This window comes from Perognathus longimembris, chromosome 3, assembly GCF_023159225.1.
Source record: "Perognathus longimembris pacificus isolate PPM17 chromosome 3, ASM2315922v1, whole genome shotgun sequence".
Classification (NCBI taxonomy): Eukaryota; Metazoa; Chordata; class Mammalia; order Rodentia; family Heteromyidae; genus Perognathus; species Perognathus longimembris.
In genome coordinates this window covers 95,698,479-95,713,905 of record NC_063163.1, presented here as the reverse complement: position 1 = coordinate 95,713,905, position 15,427 = coordinate 95,698,479, and the positions used below count along the sequence as shown (strand labels likewise).

The following is a 15,427-nucleotide window of genomic DNA, read 5'->3' as shown; positions in this document are numbered from 1 at the left end:
GCCATTTTTGTGAGCATAGGCTTGGTCCAGCACCCTGTGTCCCATGTCTAGATGTAACTGATGGCTTCTTGGCCAGGTTGGAGTTGAACATTGTTGGCATGGCCACACAAGGACGATGCCCTGGCATTATGTTTACCGTTGGTGGTGCCAGCTGTTGCCACATGTCTCCATTGTAAAGGCTTAGTTGGTGCACATGATTAGTAAATTATCTGGAGAGTGATACTTGACATAACAGAAAACTGACTCCCAGCCACCAGTCACCAAATTAGATCCTTTTAAGATATATAGTGATTTTTACATCCATGACACTCTATTTGTGGCTTTAGTTCATTTTTATTTCCTTCAAAACGTGAAACATCGGAGCTGGGAATATGGCCTAGCGGTAGAGTACTTGCCTCACATACATGAAGCCCTGGGTTCGATTCCTCAGCACCACATATATAGAAAAAGCCAGAAGTGGTGCTGTGGCTCAAGTGGTAGAGTGCTAGCCTTGAGCAAAAAGAAGCCAGGGACAGTGCTCAGGCCCTGAGTCCAAGCCCCAGGACTGGTAAAAATAAATAAATAAATAAAAGTGAAACATCCTCATGTTCAGTGCCTTGAATGCTTTGTTCTGTGGGTCTAGTTCTGCCTCCTATTCTTCCTGGTGGCCCTCACTCAGTGTCATGTTCCCTGGTTTTGGTGATTTTTATTTTATTGTTAAGGTGGAGTACAAAGGGGTTACAGTTACATACATAGAGTAGTGAGTACATTGTTTGTCAAACTTGTTACCTCCTCCTACATTTTTCTCCCAACTTCCCTACCCCCAATCTCTCCTCCCTCCCAAGTTTACAACAAATTGTCTGATGTTTATTATTATTACTTGTTTTAGACAGGGACTCCTTATACAGATCAGGCTGATCTTCCTGCCTCAGATTCCTGGAGGCTGAGATAACAGCTGGGTACTATTACACCTGACTTTTTTTTTTTTCTGGTCATAGGGCTTGAACTCAGGGCCTGGGTGTTGTCTCTGAGCTTTTCTGCTCAAGGCTGGTACTCTACCACTTTGAGCCACAGCTCCACTTCCAGTTTTCTGATAGTTAATTAAAAAAAAAAAAGTCTCACAGACTTTCCTACCTTCATACTCAGCCTCATACTCAGATCTCAGTCTCCTGAGTAGCTAGGATTAAAGGCATGAGCCACTGGTACCCAGCTATTTCTTTTCTATCTTCTCAACATCGTTATTTGTTTTCTGGGAGATTCCATCAAAATATACACCTTACTGGAAAGTGACACCTGCCCAGTTTGTGGGGTCCCCTAAGGGCTAATCTTGTGTAAGCAAGGAGCTGTAAGGTGCCCTGAGAGGCTCTCCCAACAGCCTGTGCAAGCTGTGTGGTGGTGTTACACACAGGTGGGCAGGCCCAGTGGACTAGGTCGGACAAGGCAGTGTTAGGGAGTCTCCCTAACAGCTCCACGCTTTTGCTTCTTCCTAGGGCTCTTTCCTGATTTTTAGAATTTCCCAGAGACTAGTGATCAGACTATAGTAAGATGAGAAGATTGGAGGAAAGGACAGGGCAGGTGTATAGATCTGACCTTCAGTCTCTCTGTGAGGCAGGCTGTAGGATACAGATGGATGCAATCCCTAGCAGCCCTAGAGTATCAGATCTTTTGGCATCAGCTACTACCATGCAAACCCCAGTCCTGCGTCATCTTGACTTGAATGACATATGGGTTACGTCTGAGCTGAGGCAGCTCCTATGGACTACCCAAGGTGTAAAGCATGGCTCCAGGACACCCCAGAAAGCTTGAGACCCCTTTCCATGAGGACAATTCTGTGGGGCACTTGGGCCACTGCTGCTGTGATTAGCCCCAGGGGGATGTTATTGTCCATATGTGGGCAGAGCCTACGGCCTGCAGGCTTTCAGGATGCATAAAGCACTCACAGAAAGACTGTCCCTTACACAAATTGTGTCAGATTGCCTTTCCTTTCAGTTTTCAACAGAATCTGTTTTGCTTTGATATTTCCAGGAACAGACAGAACAGAAGTTATGCTCTGGATTAAGCTTCTCTTCTCTTCACCTTCTTGGAGGTAAAGATGAGGCTCTGTAGAGCAGGGCACTATGGGTAGAGCAGGGCAGCTTGGGTAGAGCAGCACCACATGGCTGAGGCCGTACATGAGCTGTGTATAGAGGCAGTGGCCTCCACCCCAGGTGGCCCTGTGCCAGGCGAGATAGGATAATACGATTATTCTCAATTAGATTAATAAAGAATAATTAGATGTCATAAATCAAGTAATCATAGGATATTGTCATGGGAAAAATATGTAGGTAGAATTAATTAGTTTTTAAAATAAAGCGTTTATTTTAATTGCTTGAAATGATGGAGCCCTTAATTGCCAATGCATCATTCTGGCCTGCATATTTCGGCTGTTGTAACAATGTGACTGGTTTGTTCCCCACATTTCTGGGGAAACAATAGAGGAGAAATTGATTTCATCACCTCACAATGAGCCTTCTACTGTGAGGTTCTGGAAACTCCCACCAGGCCGCAGGCAGGTGGCAAGTGTGGGCTGGGCTTTGCCTGGCACTGCCCATGGCCTCCCTGATTCTGGGGTATGTGTGTGCCTTTTTTTGTTTGTTTGTTTTTGTTTTTTGCTGGTCCTGGGGCTTGGGCGCTATCCCTGAGCTTCTTTTGCTCAAAGTGAGTGCTCTACCAATTCTGCCACAGTGCCACTTCTGGCTTTTTTGAGTAGTTTATTGGAAATAAAAGAGTCTTTTTCCTGGTCCGTATGGCTTCCAACCATGATCCTCAGAGCTCAGCCTCCTGAGTAGTTGGATTATAGTATGTGTGTATCTTTTGATACATGTATGTGTGTGGACATATGTGCATGACCCTGAGTACATGTACATGTATGAGTGTGTATCTGTATGTGTGCAACCTATATGTGTGAATTGTGTATATCTGTGTACTGTGTGGGTGTGTACCTGAGTGTGTGCATGCATGTATCTGCATGTCTGTGCACACATGGATATTATGTGAGTTGTGTACATGTGTATGAGGGTTGTATGCATGTATATATGAGTTGTACGTGTGTGCATATACCTGAGTATATGTGTGTGTGTGTGTGTCAGTCTATACTGGCATGTTTGCATACGATTGTGAAGGCGCGTGCCACTGTGTCTTATGTGTGCATTGTAGCTGTTTCTGCATGTGCATCTGTTAGTCTGTATGTGTGTCTACATGGTTGTAGTGTGTGCCTGTAATGTGAATTGCACATGGGACCCTATTTAGGAATGGCCTCTCAGACTCTTGCCTGGAGCCATGTGATAGAAAGGACATGCCACTCTGGTCTTCATGTTTCCTGCTGGGTGGAGGTGCCAGGCTATTTTTCCTGGCTCTTGTGGCACTGGGCCTGCAGCCAAGTATGGCAGGCACAGCATAGGCTCCGTGGCTTCTGAGGGCCCAGCAGCTTCCCAGCTTCTCCTCCAGGCTGGCTAGCCTGCCTGGGGCAGCCCTAGGCAGTCTCAGGCATCTGAGTCCTAGGGCCCAGAACAAGGGCCTGGGTCCTGGGAGCCATCCCTGGCCCGCAGGAGCTACCCTTGTATATAGGAAGAGTTTGTTCCGCATTTAGCTAAACACCCTAGCCTCACAGGGGGAGAAAGATTGCATATTATAAAATGAATTCCTAGTGACCTCATTCACTTCAAAGGCTCTTGAGAGGCAGGGTCTAGTGCTGAAGCTGCTGTTTGAGGTCTCTTCCCAGGAAAGATGGATCCTTACCCTGAGTTAGCCCAGGGAAGACCTGGCCCAGTTAGCACACACACTAGGTCAGTAGGGTCTAGGCTTGGGCACTATCGACTATCCAATATCCCCGAGCATGAGCTGCCCTCCCTGCTGTGCCTGGCTACCGGTGGGTTGAGAGGGAAGGGTACCTGCCCAGTGGACAGGGATGGTGACAGGCTGCAGCAGCCCCAGCTGTTTCTTAGCACTCGTAGCCTAGCACATGGCTTGTGGGCAGCCAAGGTGCCCTTGGCTTTTGGAGCAGGTCCCTTCTGGTTCTGAGGTCACCATTGCCCGTCAAGAGCAGACTCCTGTAGGACTGTGGTGTGGGAGGCCTTGTGGGTAGGATTGGCTCTGAGAAGATGCTGGAAGCTTCCTTAAACACAGGTGCTATGGTCTGGGGACTGACCTCTGATCTGGGACAGTAGCCCGTGAGGAGAGGTCAGGTGACCCCACCGTGGCCCCATACAGCCTCACTGCAGCATCACCCTATGGCGATTGCTTGCAAGCTCTAGAGCACTAAAGGGGCTTGAGGAAGCTCCTCCAACATTTCCTGCCTCAGTTTCCCTAAAGAAGATATTATTTGTGATCATTAGAAATCGTGGTGGCACGGGATTTAGTAGTGCTGTTTGCTGTGGATATGAGGGGTGCACCTTTCATTCGGCACCCCAGGTCTCCACATGGCTCCTGCCTGTCTACCAGGCATCTGTTGAGCAGGTGCTGGTGCTAGAGGCTGGGTTGGGGCTGGAGGGGAGCAGGCTAGCTTGGCCCCCCTAAACTAGCCTGGCCTGTTGTTACTATGCTGCAGAAAGGAGGGAAGAGGGGCCCCGGAGGAGAGACTGAACTTGGAAGGAGGGAAGAGATGGCAAGGCTCCTAAGGGGGTTCTGGAGTGATGCCTGCACAGGTTAGACCCAGCCAGTGGCAGGAGCACTCCAAGTGTGCAGGGCGAGGGCTAAAAAGCATTGGCATGGGCAATGGGACCTGGGGAACAGAGGACATGGCTGGTGTTAAATCAGTTCAGTGACACTCGTCCAAGCAAGCACGGTGAGGAAGACTTCGTTCAGATCCACCGTGAGAGAAGCAGGAACTGAGGCAATGGAGTTTTGTAGTGGGGAGAGATGGCACTCAACTCTGACATGGATGGGCTAAGGGAACTTAGGGCCGGGGAGCGGGGCTGGGCAGTGATGGGAGTGGATGAGGGGAGACATCAGGGTTTGGGAAGTTGTAGCTGGAGGCAGGCCAGGCGATTAGACATCACCTGGGGGGATGGGGGGGATGAAGGAGGCCCGGAGCCTGCTGGGTAGGGAGGGTTGGCTGATGGGGGAGGGAGGGTAGGAGGTGGGGACTTGGGCTAAACGATTTGGCAGAGTTCTTGCTAAAGCTGCATTTTATAGAGAAATGTATAGATGGGCCTAGGAGAACTGTTAGGAGCCTGAATTCAGTTTGGTCAAGCCAAGAATTTTTTTTTCAAAACTAGAAAGGATTGAAACCAGGGCCTCATACATGCTAGGCAAGTACTTGACCACTGACCTACACCTCCAGCTTCAAGCAAAAGCTCTTTTTCATCTCAATGACAGCAAGCTCTACAAGCAGTTTGCGACTCTGAACAGGACACTCAGGGCCAAAAGGACTGGTGTGAGAGTAGCAATCACTGTGATTGCCCAGATAGGTTGGGACTTCGATGGTGCCAGTTGGGTATGCAAGCTTCTAGACAGAAGTGGGGAGGGGAGGAGGCAGGTTACAAGAAAGGCAAGTCACTTGTATACCATGCTCTAGAAGCCTAGCCTGAGCATGAGCAGCAACCAGAGAGGGTTCCAGCTGGGCCCTTTTAGTTCATGCAGGGGCCTGGTTCCTCTGCTGTCACAGGGCCATTCAGCACTTTTAGGAAGCACAGTCTCCCCTCAGAAGGGGCCCAAGGCCAGGGGCTCCGAGCAGGGCAGTGTCCCCAACACCTCTGCCTGGAGGAAGACAGAGGACTCTGTCACTCACTTGTCCTTCCTTGATCCCTAGGTGACTATGCCCTGCCCAGCATGGCACCCCCACTGCAGCCACCCCCAGACCCCCAGTTTGTCCTTCGAGGCACGCAGTCAGCAGTGAATGCACTCCATTTCTGCAGAGAATCCCAGGCTCAGGGGAGCTCCCTTCTCTTCTCAGGGTGAGTAGCAACGTACTTGCCCCAAGCCCAGAGGTAAAGTGGGGGTTGTGGACTAGCCCGATGCCTAGTGTTTATTTGGGGTGCTAGAAGGTTTCAGGTGACTCGGCATCTGTGCTTATTGCACATTCAGAGCCTGCTTGGCACAATGTCCTTTTGGGGCATGCCTGCCTTTGTTACAGACCATGAAGTGTATGTGTTCATGCAGTGTCCCTCCCTCCACTCCAGAGCAGCACCTGCTGCCCTAGCTCCCCACAAACGCTCCCCAATCTCAATCTCTTTCCTGCCCTCACTGGAAGGCAGGGCCAGGTTTTGTGTGTGTCTGTTTGTTGGCCCTAGAGCTTGAACTCAGGGCCTGGACGCTGTCGCTGAGATTTTGTGCTCAAGGCTAGCAAGTTCTAGCTTCTTGGTGGTTAACTGGAAATGAGAGTCTCACAGACATTCCTGCCTGGGCTGGCTTCAAACTGCGATCCTCAGATCTCAGCCCCCTGAGTAGCTAGGATTACAGGCATGAACCACTGGCACCCGATGGGAGGGCAACTTTTATCCTGGGTTCAAGGAAGTGTTCGCTGATGATCTGAAGTCGCCGTTAGCTTTGTGTGTGGTCCCAGTGGGCTAGAATGGCCTGAGAGTGGTCTCAGAATGCCCACCTGACTCTGGCACTCACCCTGTCTCCTGTACTTGGCTCCTGAACAGGTCTCAGAGTGGCCTGGTGCACATCTGGAGTCTGCAGACACGGAGAGCCGTCAGCATCCTGGATGGCCATGGAGGGCAGAGTGTGACCTGGCTGCAGTCACTGCCCCAGGGCTCCCAGCTCCTCAGGTGAGTCATGGCAGCAGTGGGCACTGTCCCAGAGGAGCCATGTTATGACCTCTGGCCAAGAGGTCTCTGACAGAGGCCCTCATGACCCTACCTGGTTGTCAGGTCAGGGTGGGCATGACCTGGAGGGGTCAGGGCCATCTGGCTAGATTAGCCACAGCATGTGGAGGACCTAAGGTGTTGCCCTGTCCTTGGGGAAGTGGGCAGATCTGGCCTCTGTTGCCGTTGCTATTTTCACTGAGACCCTGTAGTGCTCTGTGGCAGGGCTGGGAGGTGTCACCTCAGGAGGCCAGAAGATGGGGCTGGTGACATCTGAGGGGCCACTGCCAGCCCAGGTGTGAGACAGTAGCAAGAGCCAGGCTTATGGAGGCCACAGGGTTGTGGCTTGGGGGTGGGTAGAGGGAAGAAGAGCACCATGTGCTAACGGGGGGATGGACTGAAAACAGCCAAGTCCTAGACTAGATCTCCGGCCATGTGTCCCAGCACAGAGTTCACAGTGTGCTTGGGAAGCAAGTTTAGGATAAGCTTCCTTCCTGTCCAGTCTCCTTCCTTCAGGGCCTTGACTGTGTGTTTGTACGAGTATGTGTGTGTGTCCAACACACATGTGCATGTGTATAAATGTGTCTGCTTTCCATCCCCCACAAATCACTTGTGCACCACCTGCCTAGGCTACCCCCCAGCCAGTAGAGACCACAGAGGTAGCTCATCCCCATCAAGGTGTTCACTGTGTAGAGGCGGAGTCTCCAGTGCTTGCCAGCTGCCAGTCTCCCCTCCCTGGGGAGGGGCAAGTATCTGCTGATAAGAACCTGATAGAGGGACAAAGATGGTTCTTTCTACAGCTGAGTACCTGCCTGTTGCATCAGCAGAGGTGGAGGGTCCATCACTCCCGGTGGGGTATATCACACGTGTTGAGGCCACAGAGTGCAGCCTCTGTCATCAGTGGCCTTGAGGTACGGGAGGCTGGACAGCCTGCAGGGATCCCGAGGCAAGGACTGCCTGGTAGTGGGTGCAGGTGTATCAGGCAGGCCCAGAAGCAGCAGAAAGTGGGGAAGATGAGAGGCTGATCTGCTTCACTCTAGAAGAAAGGGAAAAGACATGGCAGAAACAAGGAGGGGATGGAGTGAGAGGGCTAGCCATAAGCCAGGGCCACCAGCCTACCAAAGCAGCCACTGTCCTCAATCAAGGAACATCACTCCCTAAGCATGGACTGCTGTCTCCCGCCCAGGAACCCCAAGTGCTGCCTGCCTGAGCAGCCTCTGCTCTAACTCGGACTGGCAGCTGCCCTCCTGAGGCTTGACATTCTTAGTGTTTGGGGCATGTCTGGGCAACTACCTCCATGGCCCAGGGCTCCAGAAGCACAGGCTGTGCTGCTCTAGACCTGGTACCAGGGCTTCTTGGGCACTATAGAGTCCAGTCTTCAGGTAACTGAGGGATCGGAGTTGTCCAAGAGGGTGGTAACCCTAGCTTTGGGTGCTTTTAGAGCCTTCTCTGAACCTTGCCTCCATTACAACCTGCCCTTGCCCTTTGTGGGGTGAGGTCTGTGTGTTGTTGGTCTCTCCTTGATTGTCAGGTTAGACCTCATGTTAAAGTAATCCAACGAAGCCATTTACATCCAGAGTTTGCACACCTTCCCTGAATCTCCCACCTAAGTGGCAGGTGCTCAGAGGGCAGCCTTGACCATGGATCAGAAGGCTTGTGGTGCAGTGTCCAGGTGTGCATTCATGTCTCACTCAAGATGGAGCCTGCTGAGGCTGCCTGCATTCAGACTATGCCCAGCTGTGTTTGGAAGCTAAGTCCCAAGGGCCCTTGAAGGGGCTGGGGACTTTCATGTCCAGAAGGACTGGAAGACCCCCAGCTCCACCTGCACCTGGGCCATAACAGTCCATTCAGCTGGGCATTTCTTTACATTTTTCACTGTGAAATACGACTTTACTTACGGGAAAGGGAGGCCCAGAGATTTGTATTAGCACAAGTCGCACCTGAGTAATCACTTTCCAGTCTAAAAGGAAGCATTTGCTGGCCCCCAGCCCCACCAGCCACCCCCTCAAGTACCACTTGCCCTCCCTAGGGGCAGACAGTGGCCCCAGGGCTTATTCTTGCTTTACTATCTTTTTTCTACTAGGGTTTGAACTTAGGGCCTTGTCCTTGCCAGGCAGGTGATCTACCTCTTGAACTATGCCCAATTCCCATATTGCTTTAGTTATATTTTTGGACAAGGTCTAACTTTTGCCTGCTGTTAATGTCAAACCACTATCTTCCTACCTCATGCCTCCGGCATAGCTGAGATCACGGGCATACAATGCCACACTCGGTAGGCTTTATTGTCTCAAAAACATACTTTTAGATAGGCCTGGTAGCTCATACCTATAATCCTACCTACTCCAGAGGCTGAAATCTGAGGATTGTGGTTCAAAGCCAGCCGGGGCAGGCGAGTCTATTGAAACTCTTATCTCCAACTAACTACCAAAAGTGGACCTGTGACTTAAAGTGGGTAGAGAGCTAGCTTTGAGCAGAAAACAGCTCAGGGACAGCATCCAGGCCCTGAGTTCAAGCCCCACAACCCCAAACCAATAGTATACATTTCACTTAGCCTCTGTAGGTAAGGTTCGGCAGGGTATGTGCAGGCACAACTCCTTTCTGTCATCGTCCTCCTCAGTGTGGTAGCCACTGGATGCCCTGCTCACCTGCACTGCGCTTCTGGCTTGCCTGCTTGGGGCTTAGAAACAAAGCTGCCAGGAGGTCTCCTGTTAGAGCCTCCTGGTGCCCAGGTATGCACGCTTGCAGTTTGAACCCTGGACCCAGAGCTTGGGTGTCTGGGGCAGTGTATGCACACATTGGACTTGTCTACAGACACCCTTCCACTTGTCCTGAAGCAGGAACACCCACCTCTGCTGTCCCTGGGGGGCCTGGACTTGTGGGTGTGGGTTGATGGGAGTTTCCTAAGCATGATAGACCCACTTGTGTTTGTCAGCCACTTAGATAAATTCTTAAGTACCTCTGGCCTCTTGCCCATTTCTCTGTTGGACTCACTTTCTTTTTCTTACTGATAAATACATTTCTTTTTGTTTTCCATATATGATCAGTATTTTCATATCAAAAGTTATTTTTTCACCATAGTGACATATTTTTTACTCTTTTTTTGGCAGTATTACATTTTTTACTCTTTTTGGGGGGGGGGCAGTACTAGGAGTTGAGCTCAGGCTTCATGCTTGCTAAGCTAACACTCTACCCCTGAGCCACATAGCTAGCCATGTTTTGTACTGTTTAATTTTGTGCTGATATTGGGCCTTGAACTTAGGACCAACACACGCTCCCTTAGCTTTTTTGCTCAAGGCTAGCACTCCATCATTTGAGCTACACCTTCACTTCCAGCTTTTTGCTGGTTAATTGGAGAAAAGACTCCCATGAACTTTTCTTCTCAGGGCTGGTTTAGAACTACAACCCTCAGATCTCAGCCTCTTGAGTAACTGGGATTACAGACATGAGATATCAGTGCCCACAATACTGGTTTTGAACCACAATCCTCAGATTTCAGCTTCCTGAGTAGCTAGGATTACAGGCAGGAGCCACCAGCACCCTGGTGCTGTTTTGTTATTGTTGTTGTTGTTTTGCTTTGTTGTTTCCTATATGATCCTGGCCAAAATGAATGGACTCTCTGGGCATTATTATTGTTGTTATTATTATTTTGGTACTGGGGATCAAACTCAGGATGTTGCACTTGCTGGGCATGCACTTTGCCACTGAGCTACATCTCAGCCCTATTATTATTATTAATTTAGTTGTACAAAGGTTATAGTTTTATAAGTCAGGTTGAGTATAATGCTTCTAAGTCAATGTCATTCTATCATTCTTCCTCACTTCCCCCCTCCCATCCCTACTATCAAATTATAGTTCATTTTTTACATAATACGCATTGAATATAATGACTATATTTTGCTTACCCTTCCTCTCTCCATTCCTGTCCTCCCCACATTACCCACCCTGCAAAACATGTTTTCACTGCTACTCCTTATTTTTGAGGTAATGTCTTCCTGCTCAGACACACACCCAAGTTGTCACCTGCTGACTATAGGCTTCCCAGTGTCTCTGGGATGACAAGGTAGGGGCCACGATGTCTAGCTCAAATTTGTCCCTCTCTTCATGGCACTTCCAGTGAACAAAGTTCTTCATCTTCATGGAGTCCCACTTGCCAGGCTATCCTCTGTGCTCAGTACTTCTGGTCTTGTGGGGATCCTGACACTGAGGTGGCTGCCCCACCCTGTCTTCTAGGAGCTCACTGTCATTCCTTTTAGCTCCATGGCTCCCCTAGGACTTCCTGTGGCATGGGAAATCTATTGGTCCCATCATCCCTTCCCTCCCCATGCCCATGCTGGTATCTGAAGTCGTAGGCAGGAAAAGAGATGTAAGGTAGAGGTGTTGGCAGCAGTGTGCCAGATCTTGAGTCCTCTCTGATCTGGAATCATTTCTCTGCTCTTTGTTTTTCATGACTCGGCCTTTTTCTTTTTTTCTTTTGTCAGGATGGGGCTTGAACTCAGGGCTTGGGCACTATCCCTGAGTTCTTTTGCTCAAGGCTTTTGCTCTTTAAGCCACAGCATCACCTCTGTATTTCTGGTGGTTAATTGAAGATTGGAGTCCCACTGACTTTCCAGCCCAGCTTGGCTTTGAACCACAATCCTTAGATCTCAGGCTCTTAAGTAACTAGGATTACAGGTGTGAGCCACCAGTACTCAGCTGATTCAATTTTTTTTTTTTTGCCAGTCCTGGGGCTTGAACTCAAGGCCTGAGCATTATCCTGGCTTCTTTTTGCTCAAGGCTAGTACTCTAGCACTTGAGCCACAGTGCCACTTCTGGCCTTTTCTGTTTATTTGGTACTAAGGAATTGAACCCAGGGCTTCATGCATGCTAAGCAAGCACTCTACCACTAAGCCACATTCTCAGCCCCGATTCAATTATTTTTGAAGAATACTTCTCAGATGCTTGGTAGAATGTCCTATGTTGGATTTTTTTTTTCTGCTATTTTCTCAGGATTAGAACAAGGTTTTGAGGTTGGAGAGGAAACCCAGAGAGGTGAATGCCCTTCCCATCTCCTGGTACCAGAGGTACATGGCATCCCTGTGCCTTTACAGGTGAAGCTGACCTGGACCACTTAGGTTGAGAAGTGTCTGTTGGGGTCCACTATCTGTTAATATCCAACAGATTAAACATTTCTAATCTGAAAATCCCAAATCCAAAAACCTGGAAGGTTTTTAATTTTTTGGTGCTCCTGGAATTTGAAACTCAGGACCTTGCATTTGCCTGAGGCACATCCCCAGCCCTTTTTGCTTTAGTTATTTTTTAGATAGGGGCTTGCTTATGCCTAAGCTAGCCTGGACTACCATCTTCCTATGTAGCTGGGATGACAGTCATGGGGGCCTCTGTACATGTCCATCAAGGTGGAACAGAAAGCAGATGAGCGATGGATGATAGCAGACTGCTTTCTTCCTCACAGAGAATGGTTGCAAAGAAATAAAGAGCCAGAGAGACGTGTGGGATTGTGTAGAGATGGGATGACAGGCATTCCACCATATTCAGCTTGTTGATATGGAACCTTGCTAACACATGCCCCGGCTGCCCTTGAACCACCATCCTTTCCATCTCTGCCTCCCACGTAGCTGCAATGACAGGTTCAAGCCACTATAGCTGATTGAAATTTGGAATGTTTTGAGTGGCATATCAGTTCTCAAAAAGCTTAGGATTCTGGAACATATCAGTTCTCAAAAAGTTTAGGATTTCAGACTTAAGATTTCTAGATTAGGGATAACCGAATGCAAATATTCCAAAATCAGAAAAAACTTCCAAACCTGAGATAGTTCTGGTCTCACATATGTGACCCATTGCTTCCAGGGCTTCCGGGAAGCGAGTCACTGGGGTCTCCCCACTCTGGAGGAGAACTAAACCTTGCCTCCTGATGGCAGGAGCCCCAAGAGGGCTGTGTAAAAGCCAGCACAGCAACTAGGAAATATTAGGAGATATTCAAGCTGCGCAAATGCCCTTTTCTCTTTCAGGTTTCCTTCATTTTTCTCAGCATCTGCAAGGGCTATCTGCAAGTTTATCTCTGCAGTGGTTTGTCCTCCTGGGGACTTTATATTTCCCTTATTCCTCCTCATTCTCCTCTTGGTGGAAATCTACTTTAACCTAAGAAATCTTCAAGGAGGGCTGACTTCTTCCTCATCCATTCACAAGGGTGAGCTTAGGCTCAGAGAGATTTACTTCCTTCTTTGGATTTAAATCCATCACTGCTAATATTTATCATTAAGATTATTCTAGCTTCTGTGCTTTTGATGTGCCTCTACCCTTGCTTTTGTTTATTTTGTTAAATATTTCCTTAGTTTCAAGGACGCTCATCTTGTTTTTTGTTTGTTGTTTTTCTTTTTTCAACCCAACCCTCAAATAGGCCATTTCTCTGGATACCTACCTGTTGTGTTTGGAAATGGGGCAATCCTAGCTCTGGGCACTAAGTGGGCTTATTGCTTCTATGTGCTTGTGGTGGGGGCATTGCCTATACTTTTTTTTTGTCATTCGTGGGGCTTGAACTTGGGGTCTGGGTGCTGTCCCTGAGCTCTTCACTCAAGGCTAGCGCTCTACCATTTGAGCCACAGCACCACTTTTGGTCTTCTGGTGGTTAATTGGATATAAGAGTCTCATGGCCTTTCCTGCCTGTGCTGGCTTTGAACCATGATCCTCAGATCTCAGCCTCCTGAATAGCTTGGATTACAGGCGTGAGCCACTGGCACCCGGCTTTGCCTTTACTTTTATACACATCTACATTGATCTCATATGCATTCGTACTAACCTCTTCCAATATGACAGGCCAGCTCTCTCTGGCTTCCTGGTGTCTGATCCTGCTTAGCTGGTTGGTAGGATGTTTTAACATGCACACAATGTGCATACAGGTGGTCTCACACCTGCCTCCCCAGGGCTGCATGGAGCAGTCTGTCACCCTGTCGAGACCAGAGCTGCTGGCTGTGGCAGTTTTCCATGTGATTCTCTGTTTCTCCATTCATGGCTGTTTTAGCATGCCACTCAAGTGTGGCCTTTTAGACCTGGCTTTCTTTTTTTCCACTTAGTAGATCACATTTAAGTTTGCTACAGACTGTCACATGTGTCAGCAGTCACTGGTGGTGTTCTGTAGTGTTGGTGGCTGTCCTCCTGTTCAAGGGCAGTGGGGTTGCCTCTGCATGTTTGTGAGTGAATATAGGTTTAAAATTCACTGTGGAAAAGGCCTGAATGAGACTACTGGGTCGTTACACCTAAGTTACAGAGAAGGACTCGGCTTTTAGTGGTATGGGTAGCTGCAGGAAGGTGATGAGAAGCAGGTTAGGGCCTGGTGTCCTCAGTCTGCTGCGTGTCCTGGCACCAGAGCCTTGGGTGCCCACTTGGGTATGAATGTGGGGACAGAGAATCCTTGGCTGAGGCTTCCAACCTGCAATGATCTGAAGCTTATCAAAGCCACTCTTGAGAAATACAGGCACCTCACACACTTGTTCAAGTGGTGCTCAGTGCTCACTGGGTCTCTCAGCCTCTTCCTCTTGCTTTGTCAGCCAGGGCCGGGACCTGCGGCTCTGCCTGTGGGACCTGGCAGAGGGCAGGAATGCCGTTGTGGACTCTGTGCACCTGGAGAGTGTGGGATTCTGCAAGAGCTCCATCCTGGCCAATGGACAGCCATGCTGGATGCTTGCCATGCCAGGGAAGGACACTGACGAGGTGAGGACCAGCCCCCCCAGAGCCCCCTGTTTCTGCTTATCCTGCCCCTTGGTGAGGAAGCAGACCATACCTGTGCTGCAAGAGGTTGCTTGGTGGAATCTAAGATCTGCTTGTATGACTGCAGCTCCAGAGGCCTTGGGCCAGTGCATGGCTGGTTCCACCTCTGATCATGTGTGAGGTGGGTGTGGCCATGAGCCGTGCTCCTAGGACAGAGGCATGCCCAGAGCACAGACAGCCAAAAGGTCACTGTCTGGTGGTACCAGTGACCATGGTGACTGGCCAGGCTGCATCAGGGTGCCCATGACTCCAGGGACAGAGGAAGAGAAGGGGTGCCCAAGACGGGGAGTGGAGGCAGGAATCCAGAGCAGCAGCTGGCATCGATGAGGAAGTCAGAACTATGGCTCAACTCCTGGGTCTGCCAAAGGGAAAGTAGAAACGAACCAAGAGAGACAATTGTTGGGCCTGGTGAGTGTGCAGGACAGTTGCTCCAGGGGCTGTCAGTCAGGGAGGAGAAGGAGGAGGGATCCTGTCTTCCACCTTGCCCCCCCACCCCCCTCCCCCCACCTCCCCGAAGGCCTGGGGCCCTTTGTGGCTGGCAGCCCTGGGCAGGGCGGCTCCTGCTGGTGCTGGCAGATGAGGCCCATGTACTACGTTAAGCTTGGCCCCCACCCAAGAAAAGTCATTTTGTCTCCGAGTAGATCTAGTTCATAAATAATGAGATAGGAACAGGTATTTATTTGTTCATGATTGCATTTAAATCACCAATTAGGAGCTACACACACTTTGCTTGCCAATTTGCCAGAAACCTGTTAAAAGTTTTTATTAATGTAAGCAGGAGGGGCCTGCTTCTTCCTGGATGGCATTGCCATGCTGGAGTTTGGGAGGACTTGTTCTGTCCGTGAGGGCGGTTGCTGAGCTGTCCTCCATGTGCCCCCATCTCAACACCCCCAGGCCTC

The 15,427-nt window shown here is 49.6% G+C and overlaps 1 protein-coding gene across 3 annotated transcripts in view; it reads left to right on the top strand.

Annotated features, from left to right (window-relative positions):
- The window catches only part of Gnb1l (G protein subunit beta 1 like), a 57,109-nt gene that overhangs the window by 18,565 nt on the left and 23,117 nt on the right, over positions 1-15,427 (top strand). For 2 of the 3 annotated variants that reach the window (XM_048343473.1, XM_048343475.1), the window contains exons 2-4: positions 5,768-5,912; positions 6,606-6,731; positions 14,309-14,471. In XM_048343473.1, the coding sequence (XP_048199430.1) occupies positions 5,788-5,912; positions 6,606-6,731; positions 14,309-14,471 (414 nt within the window). In that variant the 5' untranslated portion in view covers positions 5,768-5,787. Of the gene's footprint in view, positions 1-2,034; positions 2,066-5,767; positions 5,913-6,605; positions 6,732-14,308; positions 14,472-15,427 lie in introns of those variants that run through there. The other variant, XM_048343476.1, reaches the window with a different exon arrangement.